We start from the raw sequence: 22,154 nt of genomic DNA on the forward strand, positions 1-22,154 counted from the left end.
CCCCTCTAATGGTCCTAGTGCCTTCCAGAGCCTCCCTTGATCATAGGGTCAGAGACCTTGAGCACCGGCAACTTGACTTCAGAGGAAGTCACAGGCCCATGGGTGACCAAGGACATCAGATATCCATGGCATTCATTGGCCAGACCTGTGCTGGGGGCATGGATCCAGTTAGGGAAACTCTCTGGTGTATGGTATGTCTGCTTCTGCTACTTTGGACACTTCAGGCCCACTGGCATTTGTAAAACAAGTGCCTACACAAGAAATCTTCAGATCTGAAAAATTGGTATTTCATACATCCTGGAAGGAACGCACTGCCGTCGAGCCGATTCTGACTTACAGCAACCCTATAGGACAGAGTAGAACTGCCCCATGAGGTTTCCAAGGCTGTAAATCCTTATGGGAGCAGACTGCCACGTCTTTCTCCCACGGAGCAACTGGTGGGTTCAAACCGCCGACCTTTCTTTTAGCAGCTGGGATCTTTAACCACTGCACCACCAGGGCTCCTTCTGGAAAAGATCCATCTCTAAAATGTCACCTGATACTAAAATGCTATTCTTCTTAAAAAGTAGAGATGAAAGCAATTTCTGCCAATTTTGATTATTGCCATAAGATTTCAAAAAGTTTCCAATAAGCTTCCCTCATAACCTAAACAGGGAGAAAAAAATCATATTATCATCTCTGCTTATCCAGACTGGGGTACTTTGGCCCTGCCCTCTTATCTTATCTAAGAATGGCATATGACTTCGCTGTATCCTATTTTAGAACAAAGCATTTAGATTACATGTCTTTTCTCTATCTATGACGTGGCTCATATTTTTGTGTTCCAGAAAACCAATGTTCAGTTCTCATCCTCAAAGACAAAAACAACCTCTTAAAAATGGACAACCATCCACAGGTGTGAGTCGTAAAGACACTTGGAAATTCTGGAGAAAAGAGAGGCATCATGTGCTGCAAAGTGAACATAAATTGGTTAATTCCTAACATTTTTTTTTTTTTTTTTCTCATTCGATTTAAAACCCAGCCGTGCTGATGGTCCATTTCCCCACTGCTCCTTTTCTGAGCATGAAATGAAAACTCTTGATAAAACATGACCCTTCAAGGAATAATCCAACTTCTCCAGAGGAAAAATAACAGCCTGACCAGAATATTCTTTAACAACAATGAAATAAGGAGACCAACCTCACCATGTATAAAGCTGTTCATAAAAAAAGTAAAGAACTCTGAATACAGCGTATTTTAATTTCTAAAATATGGGAAGACGGCTGATCAAATTGCTAAAGAGTTGTGTGTTTGTGGTTTTGGGTTTTTTTTTTTTCCCCTCCAGCTTCAGCTTAGTTTTGCAAGAATGAAAGGGGAACAGCCTCCTTAACCAACGGAGCTATTTCGGCAAGCATGCGGTTCATGACGTTTATGGCATCAACTTCAGCTGGAGAGCACAGAAGTTGTCTGCCTGCTGCCGCCACTGCTGCAACCTGGATTTTTCCTTTTCCTGGAGATTTTAGCTAGAAGAACTGTCCACCAGGGACAGCCCTCCAGCTCCTGTCAGTCCCAGGCCTGTGTGGCCCTCTCTTAGGGTCCTGTAACAGTGAGGAACGGGTCTGTGAGTGTTTGTGTGTGTCTTTGTTCCCTTCACATTTACTGGAACATGTATATGTGAGAGAGTGAGGAGTATATGTTAAAGAGAGATAGGAAGAGAAGGGACAAGAGACCAGTAGATTCTGTGGCCTCAGCTTCAGAAATCCTTCAGTAGACAGAGCGGCCTCTCAGCGAGCATAGCTTCGAGATGAAGTTCCCCTGGAAAATCCTTATGGCCGCTCCTCTTTTCTTTCTCCTGGCCCTTCACACCTCGGCCTCTCCAGCCTACAATGACCAGCCTACCACCAGTCACTCTGGCAGCCGAGTCTGTGTAGGTATGTAAATTTTTTTTTTTTTAATGGGGGCTAAACATCAGGATCCAATACTTTGTTTGCATAATGAATCACTTATTTAATTACTCTTACATCAATAGCTGTAAGATTCCAAGTGGCACCGATAACATCATCAATATAGGAAAAATTTGTCTTGGAGCAAGCATTCAAACTATAGACATGTGTGTATAGACATGTGTGTGTGTGTGTGTGTATGGAAGTGTGCTATACATGTGTGTATAGACGTGTGTATGTGTGTATAGCAGTGTGCTATACAGTTGCTAGTTTGAATTGGTGATAAAAATCTTTCACTTCATTGATGACTGGAATATTTTTCTCTTGAACAGGCAAGTGTAAGAGCCTGAAATTCTTATCCCTTTTCAGAAGGACAGTAGGCAGCATACCAGTAGAAAGAACATGGGCTTTGACCTCAGACAGACACACTCGGGCTTGAATTGCTGCCTGCTGCCATCCTCCCACCCTTCTGCCTCCTTCACATACTGACTGTGAAACTTTGAGCGAGCTACTTCACCCTCCCTGTGCCTCCGTGTCCTTACTGGTAAAACAGTGCCGGTAATACCCATCTTACAGGGATGCTGAGAGAATTGGTTGAGCTCATGCATGTGAATTTATGGTATTTACACACAGTGAGGACTCCACAGTCTTAGCTTTCTTCTTTCTCTCAGGGAGTCCAGACTTGGCAATAATAGGGCAGTCACCTGGAAACTTCGAACACTGAGATACAGATCCTTGACTTATCTTTTACTGAAATGTTTTATTTCCAAGTTCTTCTTCTTCTTCCTTTTTTAAGAGGGAGGTAGGAGGTAGGGTAACACCTTTGATACTTATATTATACTCAGAGTTTCCAGACAGTGGTATGCATTCAGATGGATCAGTTCATGGAGTCAAGGAGACTTCTAGAACTCTGAGTAGCAATTGCTCAATGAGCAAACCTCCAAACAGAATACTGGCTTAAGAATCCAGAATAAGAACCCTAGGGTAAGTATGGTGGCCACAAATGAAAAATCTGGGCACAAATTCTGATACTTATGAATTATTTCTGGAGACAATGCAGAAAAATATTTGACATTAGTATTTTCCTGAAAAACCATGACCTCAGGTCATTAGCTATGTTAGGGAACACATCTCTAGTTCCAAAGTCCCCTTTTAAATGAAATCTGTGCAGGTCTCACAGAACGGAGGACTGTTGTGAGCTGGATAGATTCTCTAAAAGGTGCTACCACAGAAATTACTGAGCTGTGGATTCAACATCCCCATCATAAACAAACAACCACAGCTCCAGTGACAAAGAGGACCTTGAAGTGGGGAGCCTGTAGACCAGGAGAGCAGGGTCTTGAATATATCCCAAAATCAGAGCTATGTGTGAAACCCAATGTCCCTTTTTCTAGTTTACCGTAACTTGTCTATACTGAGCTACACATCCCATGAGATCACTTACCAAATGCTGATGCTACTGTGTTTGAACAGGCAGTGCCTCTTTCTGCCACTTTTCAAATGTTATGGAATCAATTATAAACCACGTTCATTTTAGCAAAATATTTTCTTTATATGGGTGATTTGAGGGAGAGTAATCCTTATGTTTCCAAGTCATTGACATTTAAAATAATTTATTAAATGTTCGGCTTTTTTTAAAGCACTATTTGGTGCTCAAGCCGCTTTATAAAAAAAAAAAAAGAAAGAAAGAAAGAAAGAGGAAAAAAAACAAAAAGGAAGGAAGAAAAAAAAAGGGAAGGAAGGAAAAAAAAAAGAAGGAAGGAAATTTTCCCCCTCATCCGTGCATTCATGTTTGATCAAATACAAATATATACAATGCCTCAGAGTTAGGTTACAACCCCTTCTCTCTACCCACACACACCACACAGGATGGTCCGAGATGAATTTATAGTTTGAATGGTAAAGGGACAGAGGTGGCCCTGTGGTTTCAAGCCAATGGAAATGGTAAAATGACAGTGTTGCTGATAAAAATAGGAAAGGTTTAGACAAAGAAGAAAACGAGGTTGAAAACTTATCACAGTTTATATACAGGCAGTCCCTGGGTTCCAAATGTCTGACTTGGACAACTCATACTTAAGAGCGGACTGCCATAAAGTCTATTATATTAAAATTTTGAGTTAAATACAATGGTTCATAATAACAAATGCACATGTTACTTTGTGATGCTCATGAAAACATTGCATAGTTTGAAAGTGTTTCTTGAGTGTTTTATATGCATGCTGTTGTTAGGTGCTGTCAAATCAGTACCTACTCATAGTGACTCTATTTACAACAGAAAGGAACACTGCCCAGTCCTGCCCCATCCTCACAGTAGTTATTGTGCTTGAGCCCATTGTTGCAGCCACTGTGTCAATATATCTCGTTGAGGGTCTTCCTCTTTTTCTCTGACCCTGTGCTTTACCAAGCATGATGTCCTTCTCCCAGGACTTGTCTCGCCTAATAACATGTCTAGAGTATGTGAGACAAAGTCTTGTCAGTCTTGCTTCTAATAAACATTCTGGCTATACTTCCCTCAAGACACATTTGTTCCTTGTTTTGGCAGTCCGTGGTATATTCAATATTCTTCACCAACAGGATAATTCAAAAGCATCAATTCTTCTTAGGTCTTCTTTATTCATTGTCCAGCTTTCACATGCATATGAGGCAATTGAAAACACCATGGCTTGGGTCAGGCGCACCTTAGTCCTTAAAGTGACATCATTGCTTTTTAACACTTTAAAGAGGTCTTTTGCAGCAGATTTGCTGATTGCAATGCATAGAAAGGTGAAATATATACTATATATAACTTATTTAACTGACGCTAAATAAGAGCCATATGTACCTGTTCTGATTTACCTACAAATTCAACTTAAAGACAGATGTAGGAATGGATCTCATTCATAAACCAGGGACTGCCTGTATCCAGAAATTTCACTTTCCTTGTTTCTCTATAACTGAACACCATTTCTGCTGTTAGCAGAAAATATTTAATCTTGCCACTTACGTGTTTAAATTTACCATATTTTTACTTAAATAACACAAGCTTTCTACATTTGTTTGCCAACTGCACCCACCCCCCATGAGATATTTTTGTAAGCGCCCTATGCCAATTTTTAGAGGAGGGTGAGTTTGGCAAACAAACATAGAAGGCATGCGTTATTTGAGTAAAAATTCAGAGTTCTCCACTCCTTCCCTCCTCTCCGAGGCTTGATCTCAGTTTCCAAAGTGGGCTCGTGTATCACCCTGACATTCATAGCTTGAGGTCTTTGGGGACAGGCCTCTGCCCTCCACCCTCGGAGCTCCCACAGATGAACTACAGATCAGAAGTCTAGGCATGGCATAACTGTGTTCTCTGCTCCGGGTTTTACAAGGTTGAAAGCAAGAAGTTGGCCAGGGCTGTAATCTGGTTTGAGACTTGAGGTCCTTTTCCAAACTTACTGATTGTTTGTAGAATTCATCTTTTTTGCAGTTGCAGGACTAAAGTCTCATTTTCTTTTATTCTTTTTTTTTTTAAGCGTTTGTTTAATTGTACTTTAGATGAAGGTTTACAGAGCAAACTAGTTTCTCATTAAATAATTAATACACCTATTGTTTTGTGATATTGGTTGCCAACCGCCCGATAGGTCAACTTTCTCCTTCCCTTATTGACTTTAGGTTCCCCATTACCAGCTTTCCTGTCCCCTCCTTTGTTCTCGTCCTTGTCCCAGGGCTTGTATGCCCATTTAGTCTCATCTTGTTTTATGGGCCTGTCTAATCCTTTACTGAAGAGTGAACCTCAGGAGTGACTTCAGTACTGAGGTATAAGAGTGTCCAGGGGCCATACTCTCAGGGTTTCTTCAGTCTCTGTCAGACCAGTAATTCTGGTCTTTTTATTTATTTATTTTTTGAGTGGATCATATGGTATTTCTATTTCTAGCTTTTTAAGGAAGCGCCATATCGTTTTCCAAAATGGGTATACCATTTTGCATTCCCACCAGCAGTGCAGAAGAGTTCCAATCTCCTGCAGCCTCTCCTATATTTATTGTTTTCTGTTTTTTTTTATTTGTGCCAGTAATGCCAGGGTGAGATGGTATCTAATTGTGGTTTTGATTTGCATTTCTCTGCTGGCTAGTGATCTCCAGCATTTCCTCATGAATCTGTTAGCCGCTTGAATGTCTTCTTTAGTGAAGTGTCTATTCATATGCTTTGCCCATTTTTTAACTGGATTATTTGTCTTTTTGTCATAGAGATGCTGGGTTTTCCTGTAGATTTTAGAGATTAGACCTTTGTTGGATTTGTCATAGTCAAAAAATTTTTCCCAGTCTGTAGGTTGTCTTTTTACTCTTTTGGTTAAGTCTTTTGATGAGCGTAAGTGTTTGATTTTTAGAAGATCCCAGTTATCTAGCCTATCTTCTGGTGTTTCCGTATCGTTAGTTGTGATTTAAATCCTGTTAATGCCATGTATTAGGGCCTCTAGTGTTGACCCTATTTTTTCTTCCATGATCTGTATAGTTTTTCATTTTATATTTAGGTCTTTGATCCATTTTGAATTGATTTTTGTGTGTGGTGTGAGGTATGGGTCCTGTTTCATTTTTTTGCTGATGGACATCCAGTTTTGCCACCACCAATTGTTAAAAAGACTATCTTCTCCCCGTTAGATGGATTTTGGCCTTTGTCGATGATCAGGTGACCGTAGGTGGATGGATTTACGTCTGGGCTCTGAATTCTGTTCCAATGGTCAATGTATCTGTTGTTGTACCAGGCTGTTTTGACTACCATAACTCTGTAGTAGGTTCTAAAGTTCTAAGGTCAGGTAGTGCGAGTCCTCCTACTCTATTCTTCTTCTTCAATAGTACTTTACTTATCCAGGGCCTCTTTTCTTTCCATATAAAGTTAATTATTAGTTTTTCCATCTCTTTAAAGAATGCAGTTGGTATTTGGATGAAGATTGCATTGTAATTGTAAATTGCTTTGGGTAGAATTGACATTTTCCCAATGTTGAGTCTGCCTATTCATGAGCATGGTTTTTCCATTTATATAGGTCTCTCTTGGTTTCTTGCAGTAGTGTTTTGTAGTTTTCTTTGCATAGGTCTTTTACATCCCTGGTTAGAGTTATTCCCACATATTCTACTTTTTTAGGGGCTATTATAAATGGTATTGTTTTCCTGATTTCCTTTTTGTAGTTCTCTTTATTGGTGTATAGGAATCCAACTGATTTTTGTATGTTTATCTTGTATCCTGCTACTTTGCTGAATCTTTCTATTAGTTCCAGTAGTTTTCTCATGGAGTCTTTTCGTTTTCTATGTATAGTGTCATATCATCCATGAATAGAGATGGTTTTGTTTCTTCCTTACAAATTTGGATGCCTTTATTTCTTTTTCTTGCCTCATTACTCTAGCTATCACTTCCAACACAATGTTCAATAGGATAGTGGTAAAGGGCATCCTTGTCTTGTTCCTGTTTGCAAGGGGAATGCTTTCAGACTCTCTCCATTGAGAATGATGTTGGCTGTTGGTTTTGTACAGATGCCCCTTATTATGTTGAAGAATTTCCCTTCTATACCTATTTGATTGAGAGTTTTTCTCAGGAATGGGTGTCGAACTTTGTCAAATGCCTTTTCTACATTGATTGAGATAATCATGGTTCTTTTCTTTTATTTATATGGTGGATTATGTTGATTGATTTTCTACTGTTGAACCACCCTTGCATACCTGGTATAAATTCCACTTGGTCGTGGTGTATTATTTTTTTGATATGATACTGAATTCTATTAGCTAGAATTTTGTTGAGAATTTTGCATCTATATTCATGAGAGATATGGGTCTGTAATTTTCTTTTTCTTTTTTTTTTGTGGTGTCTTCGTCTGGTTTTGGTATCAGGTTTATGCTGGCTTCATAGAATGAATTCAAAAGTGTCCTTCCATTTCTATATTCTGAAATAGTTTGAGTAGTACTAGTGTAAGTTCTTCTCTCAATATTTGGTAGATTCTCCAGTGAAGCCATCCAGGCCAGGGTTTTTGTTGTTGTTGGGATTTTTTTGTTACCTTTTCAATCTCTTTTCTTTTTATGGGTCTCTTCAGTTTTTCAACTTCAGTTTGTATATTTTGGGTAGGTAGTGTTTCTAAAAAATTGTCCATTTTCTCTAGATTTTGAAATTTGTTGGAGTACAGTTTTTCAAAGTACTCTGTTAAGATCCTTTTTAGTTCAGTTGAGTCTGGTGTAATGTCCCCCATTTCATTTCTTATTTGGGTTATTTATGTCTTCTCCATTTTTTCTTTTGTTAATTTGGCCAATGGTTTGTCAACTTTGTTGATCCATTCAAAGAACCAGCTTTTGGTTTTGTTGTTTCTATTTTTTTCTTTCTCTATTTCATGTTTTTCTTCTCTGATATTTCATTTATATCTTCTCTCTGATTATTTCCTTCTTCTGGTGACTATGGGCTTCTTTTGCTGTTCTCTTTCTATTTGTTCAAGTAGTGTAGCTAATATTTTAATTTTATCCCTTTCTTCTTTTTTGATGTGGTATTGCTATAAATTGACCTCTGAGCATTGCCTTTGCTGTGTCCCAAAGGTTTTGGTATGACGTTTTTTCATTCTCGTTTGATTCTAGGAATTTTTTGATTCCATCTTTGATTTCTTCTATTACCTAGTGGTTTTTAAGCTGGGTGTTATTCAGTTCCCATGTATTTGATTTTTTTCCTTGCTCTTTGTCATGGATTGAATTATGTCCCCCCAAAATATCTTTCAACTTGGCTAGGCCATGATTCCCAGTATTGTATGCTTTTCTACCATTTTGTCATCTGATTTGATTTCCCTATGTGTTGTAAATCATATCACTATGATGTAATGAGATGGACTAGTGGCAGTTATATTGATGAGAGCTACAAGATTAGATAGTGTCTTAAGCCAATCTCTTTTGAGATATAAAAGAGAGAAGTGAGCAGAGAGAAAGGGGAACATCATACCACCAAGAAAACAGTGCCAGGAGTAGAGCACATCCTTTGGACCTGAGGTTCCTGGCCGAGGAGCTCCTAGACCAGGGGAAGATTGATGACAGGGACCTACCTCCAGAGCCAACAGAGAAAGCCTTCCCTTGGAGCTGGCACCCTGAATTTGGACTTGTAGCCTACCAGACTTTGAGAAAATAAATTTCTCTTTGTTCAAGCCATCCACTTGTGGTATTTCTGTTATAGCAGCACTAGATGACTAAGACAGTCTTCCTATTATTACTTTCTACTTTGATGGCATCGTGATCAGAGAAGATACTTCGTATTATCTCAATGTTTTGGATTTTTTTTAAGAGTTTCTTTGTGGCCTAAGATGTGCACTATTCTGGAGAACATTCTATATGCATTGGAAAAGAATGTGTACTTTGCTGCTATTGGGTGGAGTGTTCTATATGTGTCTATGAGATTAAGTTGGTTGATTGTGGCCTTTAGATCTGTATCTTTGTTGAGTTTCTTTTAGACGTTCTGTCCTTTACTGATAGTGGTGTGTTGAAGTCTCCTACTCTTATGGAACTATCAATTTCTCTTTTCAAGCCATTACACTTTGTTTTATGTATTTTGAGCCCTCACATTGGGTGCATAGGTATTTATTATGGTTATGTCTTCATGATGGATTGTCCCTTTAATCATTATATAATGCCCTTCTTTGTCTTTTATGGTGGATTTTGTTTTAAAGTGTTTTTTATCTGAGACTAGTATTGCCACTCTTGCTCTTTTTGGGTAGCTGTTTGCTCGATATATTTTTTTCTAGCCTTTGATTTTTAATAAATTTATGTCTTTATTTCTAAGGTGTGTCTCTTGTAGACAGCATATTGATGGGTATTGTTTTTTTTTGTCTATTCTGTTGCTCTCTGTCTTTATGGTTATATTTAAGCCATTTACATTCAGTGTGATTATTGATAGGTGTGAGTTTATTGCTGTCCTTTCATAGTGCTTTTTTTGTGACGCTGATGTTTTTCTTTGTTCCTCTTACTCTTCTGTGCTGAATTCCGTTGCTTGTGTGTGTGTGTGTGTTTCATTTCTTTCATTTTCATAGACTTTGTGTGTACTTAGACTTTATGTTTTTCTTCTTTATTTTGATGAATAAGTTGTTAACTTTCTTTGTGGTTTTACCTTGAAATTCACCCCTATCTTCCTAAGTTTAAACCAGTCTTTTTTTACTTGATAACACCTTGACTTTCTCTCCATGTGAAAATTCTGTACCTACACCATTTATTCCCTCTTTTATTGTTCGGACATTGCTGTCATTTACAGATTGATGTCTCTGGTTCCCTGTTGTAAATTTTTTAGTTTTGTTTTATCCTTGAGAGTTCATTATCTAGGTTGGTATCTGGTTGATGCTGTCTTATGTGCTAGATTCAGGTTGTTGCCTGTTGTTGGTTCTCTAACCAAAGGACTTCCTTTAATAATTCTTGTAAGTTTGACTTGGTTTTCACACATTCCCTTAATTTTTATTTATCTGGAAATGTTCTATTTTCACCATCATATTTGAGCAAGAGTTTTGCAGGATATATTATTCTTGGTTGGAAATTTTTGACTTTCAATATTTTATATATGCCATCCCATTGCCATCTTGCCTGCATGGTTTCTGCCAAGTAATAAAAGTTTGGTCTTATTGTTTCCTCTTTATATGTGACTTTTTGTTTTTCTTGAGCTCCTCTCAGGATTCTTTCTTTGTCTTTTGTTTTAGCAAGTGTGATTATGATACGTCTTGGTGTTTTCCTTTTGGGCTCTATCATGGATTGAAATGTGTCCCCACAAAATATCTGTCAACTTGGTTAGGCCAGGATTCCCAGTATTGTGTGGTTGTCCTCCATTTTGTGATTGATTTTCCTATATGTTGTAAATCGTAATATCTGCCTGTGGTTAATGAGGCAAGACTGGATTACATGGAAGAGGATTAGGGTGGGATGTAACATCCTTGCTCAGGTAAAGAGACTTTCCCTGGGGTGTGGTGTGCACCACCTTTTATCTTACAAGAGATAAAAAGGAAGAGAAGGGAGCAGAGAGTTATGAACCTCATACCACCAAGAAAGCAGCACCGGAAGCAGAGCATGTCCTTTTGATCTGGGGTTCCTGCAAGGAGAAACTCCTAGTCCAGGGGAAGATTGATGACAAGGACCTTCTTCCAGAACTGACAGAGAAAGCCTTCCCCTGGAGCTGATGTCCTGAATTTGAACTTGTAGCCTACTAGACCGTGAGGGAATAAATTGCTCTTTGTTAAAGCCATCCACTTGTGGTATTTCTGTTATAGCAGCACTAGATGACTAAGACAGGGTCTATACAATATGGGATTAGTTGAACTTCTTGAATGGTTGGTTTTTTGTCTTTCATGATATTAGGGAAGTTTTCTGTCAGCAAATCTTCAATGATCCTCTCTGTGTTTTCTGTTTTCTCCCCCTGTTCTGGAACTCTGATCACATGCGAATGTTTGTTTTTGGTTGTATCCCACATCGTTCTCAGTGTTCTTTCATTTTTCTTTGTTCTTTTCTCTGATTTTTCCTCAAGTGAAATGGTATCCATGAATTTGTCTTCAATTTCATTGATCCTGTCTTCCATTGTTTCAAATTTGCTCCTAAAACCTTCTGTTGCACTGTCCATTTCTGAAATATTGTTGTTGTAAAACCTTCTGTTGCACTGTCTATTTCTGAAATCTTGTTGTTTATTGCTTGGATTTCTAATTGCTCTTTTTGTATGATTTATAATGATTAATTTATCTTGAAATTTTTTCCTGTATTATTTTCTTGATTTCTTCCATTGTTTTGTCTGTCTTTTCCACTATTTTGACTGTATTTTCCACGGTTATGTCTATTTTTTGTCTTATTTTTGTCTGCATTTTCCTTCGTCTGTTGGAGAACCCTGAATATTAGAGTTCTGAATCCCCTATCAGGTAGTTCCAGTGCCTTTTCTTCTAGCAGAAGGTCACCTGGTGTTTTATTTTGGTCATTTTCTGGAGCCATCATCTTTTTTTCTTTTTTTAATACATTGTGTTATTGTCTCCTTTCTCTGGGACATTCAGGAATTATTTTCTTCATTTATTGGTTGTATCTGATTGTTTCACCCTGCTTTTTTGTTTTATTTGGTTATGTCTGGGCAGGCACGCTTGGTATGTTTTGTTGCTTACTCACCTGTGGGCATGATACTTCTCATCACCTTGTCCAGGTGGACGGGGCCAGTAACTCAGCTATGGTGCAGCAGGACGGGTCCGGAGGGGGTAGGGATGGGTCGTTTGCAGCAAGAACTGGAGGCAACAGGGCAGGGCTGGGGAGCAGTGCAGGGTGGGGTCTGGGGGGACCACACTGGTACAGCTTGGGGGTATGGCACTTGGTGCATGGTGCAGATAGGCAGGAGGCTAAGGAGAGGATGTGACTTGCGGAGCTAAGTGGGTGGGTGAAAGAAGAGAAAGAAGAGAGAGAATCAAAGGCAAAAAATGAAGTAAAAAAGTTAAAAATTTAAAAAAGAAAAAGAAAAAAGGTAAATAAAATGGCAGTGCAGTAGGATTCAGCAGGTGAGCACAAGGCTGACCCAGTAAGGCCATGTCCTGGTGTCTCTCTAGCCAAGAGGTGTGGCTCAGCCTGTTAAGAAGTGGCATGGGTGGTGCACAGGGCTAGGTGGGAGGGAGAAAAGAAAAGAAATAGGGGAAAGAGAGAGAAGAAACCAACAAACAAATAAAGAATGAAAGTAAAAACAAAAAGAAATATGGTGGTGGGTGTGCTGGCTGTTGGGGTTGGGGCAGAATTGTCATGGCAGCAAGCTGATGTCGCTCTCACCAGGTGGATTGGCATGGTCTGAAAGGAAGGGGTGGAGACTGCTCAGGGTCTAGATGGGAGGCAGAAGGAAAAGGAGAAGGGGAAAGATAAAGAAAAATAAAAAATATGATGTTGAGGGGGCTGGCCTGTGGGGCCGGTGAAGACCCAGGGAGGTCATGTTCCAGAGGCTCTCCAGCCAAGTGGTACAGCACAGCCCACCAAGAAGTTGGGGGCCATGCACAGGGCTAGTTGGATGGGAAAAGGGAAAGGAAGGAAAGGAGAGAGAGAAGAAACAATAACAAGGAAAAGAAAAGAAAACAAACAATAAATAAATAAATAAAATGGCCCTGAGGATGCTGGTCGGTGACAGTGGCACAGACCCGGGGAGGCCATGCATTGTTACTCTCTTACCAAACTATGCAGCATGGCCCCTCCAGAAGGGGCAGGGGCAGTGCTCAGGGCTGGGTGGATGGGAGAATTGGAAGGAAGGAAAAGAGAGAGAGAGAGAGAAAATAGAAAAGAAGAAACAAAAAAGAAACAAGAATAAAGCGAACAAACCAAAAAATCACAGGCTGTCAAGAAGGAGAGGGGATGGCACACGGGGCTAGCTGGGTGGGAGAAAGGAAATGAGAGAGAGAGAGAAACAACAAAAAAGACCAAAAAACGACCTGAAAAAACAAACAAATAAACAGGAAAAACAAACCCTCCCCCAAAAAAAGAACAAAGCAAACACATAAAAATATCACAGCCTGTCAAGAAGGATGGCAGAAAATAAACAAACAAAAATACAAACCAAAAAAAAAATGGTGCCGAAGGGGCCAGTTGGTAGGGGTGGGGCAGACCCTGGTGGCAGTAAGCTAGTGTTTCTCCAGCCGAGCAACCGTAGCCCATTGGTAAGCAGCAGAGTTCACGTAGAGGGATGAAGGATGGGGGGTGGGAAAGCACGTACCCCTAGTTATCAGGTGCTCTGTCTCCTGCTGGGAGCTCCATGGAGTTGCCTTCCTGTATTCCCTGTCTGCATTTCTTGGCAGCTGAGGTCCAAGATGGTGAATCTGGGTGGCAGTGAGCTAGTATTTCTCTGGCTGAGTGACCGTGGCCTGTTGGCAAGCAGCAGAGGCCTCATACAGGGAAGAAGGGTGTGAGGTGGGAAAATGTGTATCTTTGGTTACCAGGTGCTCTGTCTCCTGTTGGGACCTCCATGAAGTTGCCTTCCCATACTGCCTGTCTGAGTTCTTTGGTGGCTGTAGTCCAAGAATCTGGCCACGTTAGCTGGTATGGGACCTCCATTCAGTAGCTCTACTCATTCTCTGTTTTCTGGCAGTCTCTTATTCCACTCGGTGCTTGATCGAGTTCTTTATTCCCTCATTTGGTGCTTAGGGTTCCAGGACTGACATTTGTATCTGTTTTACTTAGTTTTTTGGGTCTTTGCTGCAGAGGGACTGCAAGGTGCTTCTGTCTATAGCACCATGTTGGCTCTGTGGGGTCTCATTTTCTTGCTAACTGTCAGCCAGGGACTTGTTTCAGCTCCTAGAAGCTGCCCCTCTTTATAGGCAGTTCACAACACAGTTATTTCTTTTCTTCCTTCAAGACCAGCTGGAGAAAACCATTTGCATTTAAAGAGTTTGCCTGATTGGGTAAGACCCACCCAAGATAATCTTGATTAATTTGAAGTAAAACTGAATTTTTTTTTCTGACTATAAAAGAATACATAGTCTTCATAGAGATTAGAAAATACAGAAGGATTTTTTTTAAGTAATTGAACTATAATCTCAAAATTCAGATAATCACTATTGATATTTTGGTATGTTTCCTTTCAAAATTGTGTAGGTATATATTTATGTGGTTTGGATCTTGTTTTATCTCTAAATTGGGATTCTTAAGTGGACAATCTAAAAGCAAATGTCTTTTTCTTTCAACGGAGCATTTATAAGAACTTTGGTGGTAGTAAGTATTTGCTGGCATATGAAAATTTCTCATGTTAGACTGGAGAAACCCCGAGAGTATGGCCCCAAAACACCCTTTTAGCTCAGCGGCGAAGTTACCTTCGAGGTTCACTGTTCAGCCTGGGAGTGGACAGCCCAGTAAAACCGTGAGAGTAACGAGGTACAGGAGTCCAGTGACAAGCCCCAGAAGGCAGAAGGGGAGTAGGAAGCTGATGATAGGGAACACAAAGTAGAGTAAGGATATTGTTGATGTGTTGTGAGATTGTTAACCATTGTCATAGGGCAACATTTGTAGTAACTGTTAAATGGGAGACTATTTTGTCCTGTAAGCCTTCATCTTAAGTGAGAATAACAGCACAATTAGAAGAGCGCAGTCAATGTCACTTAAATGTGTATGTAAAAAAATTTTTGAAATGGCGTATCTTTGGCTATGTGTATTTTCACCAAAAAAAAAAAAAAAAAGTTGAGAATTTAGACGGTTAAAATGTTGTGGGGTTGTTAACCAATGTCATAAAACAGCATGTGTGCTACTGTTACATGAGAAACTATCTGTTCTGTAAGCCTTCACCTGAAGTACAATAAAATATTAAAAAAAAAAAAAATGTGACTACTGGGAAATAGAAAAAACAAAAAACAAAAACAAACAAACAAAAAAAACACCATAGCTTGGGTCAGGTGCACCTTAGTCCTTAAGGTGACATCTTTGCTTTCTAACACTTTAAAGAGGTCTTTTGTAGCAGATTTACCCAATGTAATGTATCATTTGATTTCTTGATTGCTGCTTCCATGGGCATTGATTGTGAATTCAAGTAAAATGAAATCCTTGACAACTTCAAAAAAAAAAAAAATTTCTCATGTTAGCAAATAGGTTTGTGCATAAAGACTTCAAATAATGTTTGCATGAGTTCACTGGGTGTAGTCTCAGTTATCTATTTTTTGATTGACCAATAAATTGATCCATCCATTCATCCATCCATCTTCCCATCTATTTATCTATCTACCATCCATCCACCTATTTTTCTACCCATCCATCCACCTATCAATCTACCCATTCATTCATATATCTATGCTCCATCTCTTTAGCTGTCTATAAGTATCTCTCTTGGAATTCAAATGCAGTAGTAAATTGAGAAATGAAATCACACTTTTTTCTGAAAGAAAGTATGATTGGTTAATTTTACTAGTGATGCGATCTGGCTTCACCGTTTAGGTTTATACAGAGTATATAACTTGAATGAACTACATCTGAAGTTCCAAAATTTTAACAAAAATATATATGGAGTATGCATTAAGATAAAATCATTTTATTAAGATAGTGTATAGGCAAAAGTGTATTGAAAAGAATAATATTTCAATTTTCACAATTCTTTCTGAGCGTTTTGGGTTTTAATAGTCTCTTTAAGTGAAATAATAACAGATATAATTAAAAGATAAGTCTTATAATATATTATTTTTCCCCCAGAAATTGAGAAAGTGAACAACTCCAATGATTAGGTAACAAATATTTTTGCAAGTCAAGTAATTTCCAGTTCTTTACTTTCAACAAAATTGAAAGGAGACTTAATAGAGCTGTCAGGTGGTGGATAATTTAGAATAATTTTCAATGATAGATCACTCTAAGATTTTTGATATTTAACTCAGAAGGAGTTCAAATAATTGAGTGACATTGCTATAGCAAAAGTTTTTCCATTGCCATATACTTATTTGAGTGAACATGTTTTCTCAGCACTTATGTCTTTAAAAATGAAAAATAGAACAGAAGTGATACTGAAACATGTCTCCTTATATAAATAAGTAATATTCTTCTACAGATATAGCTAGTAATTGAAAAGCTCAGGCACCTCACTAAGAGGTCCAATTCCAACAAAATCTTACAATTATTATTTAATAATTGTTCATCAAAATTGGAAGTATATATTATTTAGATAAATTAATTTTACTAATAATGAAAACTCGATCCAGAATTTTTAATATTTTGAGTGTCTAGAGTCACAGAAAATTAAACTTTTTATTTAAATTTATACACATAATTTGTTTTTAAGAAGTATAGTAGTGTGATCAATAAAATACTTTCAATCATAACCCAAAACCTCACCTCTAACAAATATTGGATCTATTGGTGGTGGTATTTTGCATATTTCTATTGCCACCTCATGCCATGGATTAGCAGTGCCCTCTCTACTACTGGAAACAGAGTCATCAGCATCTTTAAGACTAACCATACTTGAGCGAATTTAGAGACTTATCCTTACAATTTTTTTTTCTCTAGAACCACTCTCAGTACCAAATGTCTTAGGCTGGATTATCTAGAGAAGCAAAACCAGTGAAGTGTATTTGTAGATAGATAGATGGATGGATAGATGGATGGATGGATGGACAGAGGGATAGACAGATAATAGATAGATAGATGGATGAAAGGATGGATGGACAGATCGGGAGAGAGAGAAATTTATCTCAAGGAAATGGCTCATACAGTTGTGGAGGCTGGTAAGTCCCAAGTCTGTGGGTCAGGCATCAGGCTGGAGGCTTCTCCTGACTCTCATAACTGCAGGGGCTAACAAATCTAAGATTGTCAGGTCAGAAGGTAGGCTGCTGCTCACATTCCAAGACCTAGAGGTCAGATTTTGCTCCAGAGCAAGCAAAAGCCAGAGAGCTTTGCCAGAATGACCATATATATATTGGATACAGGCCACACCCCTGAGTCAACTCCTCTTATAACTGACTGGCCGATCACATCAGATCACATCATGGAGGTGAGTACATTATATCACAACATAGAGGATAACTACATCATTACATAACTTCCAAATTACATCATTACATAACTTTCAAACTGCATCATTACGTAACTGCCAAACTACATCATTACCTAACTGCCAAACCACTGAGAATTATGGTCCAGCCAAGCTGACACACAGCTTTAACCATCACAATGAATAAGGAAGACCAAAGAGTTAATGCCTTTGAATTACGGTTTTGGTGAAGAATATTGGATATACCATGGACTGCTAGAAAAACGAACAAATCTGCCTTGGAAGAGGTGCCGCCAGAATGCTCCTTAGAAGAGCAACGATGGTGAGACTTCATCTCACATACTTTGGACATGTTATCAGGAGGGACAAGTTTCTGGAGAGGGACATCATGCTTGGTAAAGTACAGCATCTGCGAAAAAGAGGAAGAGAAGACCCTCAATGAGATGGATTGACACAGTGGCTGCAACAATGGGCTCAAACATAGAAACAATCGTGAGGATGGCACAGGAACAGGCCATGTTTCATTCTGTTGTATATAGGGTTGCTATGATTGGGAACCAGCTCAGCAGCACTTCAGAACAACAACACTTAGTAATATGACCTTGAAGGCTTTTCATGATCTGGTTGCTTCCTACCTCTCTCGCTATTCCTTTCCTACGGACAATGGGCTTTAGTCTTAACCTACTCTTCTCTTTCTCACCTTCAAGTCTTAAAAATGATACTACTCTCTCCCTGGAAGGCCCTTCCTGCCTTTGCCAAATGAAGGTATCCCTTAAGACTCACTTTTCCAGGAAGCTGTCACTGGTTGCCCCAAATAGAATTAATTTCTTCCTTCTCATTGCTCCCAAAGCACTAACGGATCCCTCTATCACAGCACTTACAGGTTGCTGGGATTGTTTACACCTTCTCCTCACTTATCGACTATCTCGTTATTCAACATTTTGCATTTACAACAATAGTAAAAAATCTACTTTCTGACTATTTTGCACATTAACAACCTACGTGTGGCAGTAACGAACGCTGAGGTGGGATTTGAGAGTAATTCTGGCTTTGATGGTGAAGTTTATGTGTCAGCTTGGCTGGGTCATGATTCTCAGTGATTTGGCAAAGTAATGATGTAATTCAGCAGCTGTGTGATAATGTAACTTGACAGTTATGTAATGATATAACTTGGAAGTTATGTAATGATGTAGTCATCTTCCATTTTGTGTTCTGATGTGGTCATCTTCCATTTTTCATGTAACACAGATTTCACTTAATGACCTGGTCTTTGGAACCTAACAATGTCGATCAGCGAGGAGAAGGTGTAGTTAGTCATCAGTCAGCTACACTGGTCTACAACTTCTTTCATCTTTGTATCTTCAAGCTTCAAAGAACATATAGTTGCTGCAAGTCAATCCCAACTCATGGATACCTCATGTGTGTCAGAGTAGAACTTGGCTCCATAAGGTTTTCAATGGCTGATTTTTTAGAAGCAGATCACCAGGCCTTTCTTCTAAGGTGTCTCTGGGTGGACTCAAACTGCCAACCTTTCTGTTAGCAGCCAAGTATGTTAACTGTTTGCATCACCCAGGGACTTCTCAGAGCACATGTTGTTGTTAGTGTTGTTGAGTCAATTTCAACTTATAGCGACCCCATGTGACAAAGTAGAACTGCCCCCATAGGGTTTTCTAGGCTGTAATCTTTCCAGGAACAGATTGCCAGGTCTTCCTCCTATGGAGCCACTGGGTGGGTTTGAACCGCCAACATTTTGGTTAGCAGCCAAGTGCTTAACTGTTGTGCCACCAGGGCTCCCTCAGAGCACATACTAGGCACTAATAAGTATGTGCTGAATAAATAATAGAATGGATGACTCCTGGAGTTTTCACTTTCATTTCTTTATTATTAATTTTTAGTATATTTCTAAATTAGCCAAACCAACCATCCTGTGTCTCTCACTACAACCTGCTAATTTTCTCTCACTGGCATTATTTGGGCCCTGCTCACCCTGAAATGCCCTCAGCCCTTGTTCTCACCGGTAATTAATGCAGTGTCTCTCTTGTTGCCAGTGTTTTTGGGAAAGCTGGCAGTTTGGAACTCAGTGTGCATTTTCTCACAAAAACAATGTTCCAGGTGGTGGTTAGATTAGACCACAGAAGCTTAATCACCCCCAAAATGTAATGAAAGTACTATATATTTGTAATAAAAGACAATTCAGCCATAGAAAAGTAAAAATGATGTTGATATTACCACATGTTTTTAGAAGATAAATTTCTGTTTTAAAAAATGTTCCTGCAGAATATGTCTCTTTCCTGTGGCAATCTCAGCAGGTGGGAGAGAAACTAACATTTGTTAAATGCCTACTGTGTGCCAGGCATCATGTGCTTTTTATGTGTTGTATCACTTAATCCTCACAACACCTTTGCCAGGTGTGTCAGCCTTTGCTGTATTACAAACCACCCCACACTTAATGACCTAAAACACCAACCATTTATTAGCTCACGATTCTGTAGGCTGGCAGTTTTTGGAAGGGCCCAGCTAACTGGTTCTTCAATTGGTCTCCCCTGGGCTCACTCATGCAGCTGCACTCAGCTGGTGGATGGTGGAATGAAAGGGATGATTTAGGATGGCTACTCAAATCTGGTGGTTGACAGGCTGTTAGCTGGGGCTTGGTTTCCCTTTGTGTGGCCTCTCCAGCAGGCTAGTTCAGGCTCATGGCAGCAATGTTCTAAGAGGGCAAAATCAGAAGCTACAAGGCCTTTTTAGAGTTAGGCTCAGATGTAACCTGCTGTCATTTCCTCTATATTCTACTGCTCAAAGCAAGTCACAAGTCCGGATTCAAAGGGTTAGGAAATAGACACCACCTCTTAATGGAAGGAAGTACAAAGAAACTGTGGCCATTTTTAATGTACCACTCAAGTAGATATTATTATTTAATTATGTAGATAGATACCAAAATCTAGGCTCAGAGAGGTTAACTAACCTTCCAAATACACTTAGCTCATAAATAATAGAAGCAGAATTTGAGTCCAGGTCTGTATGACCCCCGAATTCCTCTTCTCTGCACTATACCATAGTATCTCCTTTCCCTTTCTTTCCTGCCATTCTTTTTTCTCCTGCCACCCTTCCCCTCCTTGTCCCATGCCCAGACTTTGAGGGGAAGAATCAGAAGAAAGGAAGCAGATGCAGTATCATTCATACCTGGACTGTGTGTTACCATCTTTGGCTTAGTAACTAATACCTTAGGAAAACAAGGCAGGCAGTAGGATAATTTTAGGTGATTGTTTTCATACCTTTATTTCTTGATTGTTTTCTTTTCACTCACACAAGAAAGGCCTGGGATAATGGCTAGTTCATTACAATTACAGTATATCCCTATTCTAGCTCCCATTCAGCTGGGGGAATCTGAGGAGAACCGAATCGTAGGTATTTATTGGTAGAGGACCATGAGGGGGAGGGTCTTGAGGGGATGTACTTGACAAAGTCGGGCTGGCCCAACAGTTGTAGAGGCCCAAATCCACCTGTGTGTGGCTCCAAAACCTGTGCTCTGCACCTCCCCAGGGTCCAAACCAGAAACAAAGGGATTAGCCTTGAGTCCTACTTTTCCTCACACTTCTCCTGCAATGTATTGGTAAACCGCACCAACTCAACCTCTACAAGAGATCTCAAATCTGTCCATTGTTCTCCATCCCCACTGCTACTCATTACTACCTGATCTGTCATCATCTCTCTCCAGGACCTAATTTGTCCCTCTGCTCCCACATTTGCCCCCTAAGATCCTTCCTCCCGATGGCAGCCAGTATATTTTTTTTTTAATTTTATTGAGGTAAATACATTTATAACAAAACATTTGCCATTTCAACATTCTTCACATGTACAATGCAGTGACATTAATCGTGTTTATCATATTGTCCAACCATGACCATTATCTGTTTCTAAATTTTCCCATCACTCTTAACAGAAGTTCAGTGTCCCCTAAGCAATGAGTCCCCCTTTTCCCCTCATTCCTGTCCATCCCTGGTAACCGCTAATGAACTTCAGTCTCTATATATTTGCCTATTCTAAATATTTCATATAAGCGGAATCATATAATATTTGTTCTTTTGTGTCTGACTTATTTCATTCTGCATAATGTTTTTAATTATGCATGGCATATAGCATGTATCAGGACTTCATTTCTCTTTATGACTGATGACTACTCTATTGTATGTATGTGCCACATTTTGTTTATCCATTCATTATTGTTGATGGACATTTAGGTTGTTTATACCTTTTGGCTATTGTAAAAAGTGCTGCAATGAACATTGGTGTACAAGTACCTGTTGAAGTCACTGCTTTCAATTCTGTTGGGTATATACCTAGCAGTGGAACTGCTTGGTCATATGGTAATGCATGATATTTTAAAGACACAGATCAGATCACAGTGTCCCTGCCACAAAACCAATCCATGGCCTCCATTGCACTTGGGATGAATTCTCCCTACAGAGCCCACGGGTCCAGTCTTTGCCTATCCCTGTACTTCATCTCCTACTATTGGGCTCTGGCACGAAGGTTTTTTTTAAACCCACTGCCACCAGGTGGGTACCAGGCTCCCCTGCCACAAAGCCCTGCCCCTGGTTCCTCACACTGCTCACTCCTCATTATGTCGGTCCATCTTTCGTGTTCTTCAGAGAAGACTTCTCCATCAGCTCTAGCTAAAAAGCTTTATATGCTCCTTCTTCTCATTACCCTTAATTACTTCACCCTATTTCTGTTCTTCATAGCACCTAACATTATTTATAATTATTTGTCCGTTCCCTTATTTATGATGTGCTTTCCCTAACGCGTTATAATCTCTAAGAGGGC

General features: G+C 39.5%; 1 protein-coding gene across 1 annotated transcript in view; it reads left to right on the forward strand.

Moving 5' to 3' along the window:
- Window positions 1–996: 996 nt before the first annotated feature.
- Window positions 997–22,154, forward strand: part of AOAH (acyloxyacyl hydrolase) — a 240,538-nt gene continuing 219,380 nt past the window's right edge. Inside the window, exon 1 of the mRNA XM_004385300.2 lies at window positions 997–1,910. Within this exon, the coding sequence (XP_004385357.1) occupies window positions 1,784–1,910 (127 nt within the window). The 5' untranslated portion in view covers window positions 997–1,783. The remainder of the gene's footprint in view (window positions 1,911–22,154) is intronic.

This window comes from Trichechus manatus, unplaced genomic scaffold (genome assembly GCF_000243295.1).
Source record: "Trichechus manatus latirostris isolate Lorelei unplaced genomic scaffold, TriManLat1.0 scaffold00137, whole genome shotgun sequence".
NCBI classification, from domain to species: domain Eukaryota; kingdom Metazoa; phylum Chordata; class Mammalia; order Sirenia; family Trichechidae; genus Trichechus; species Trichechus manatus.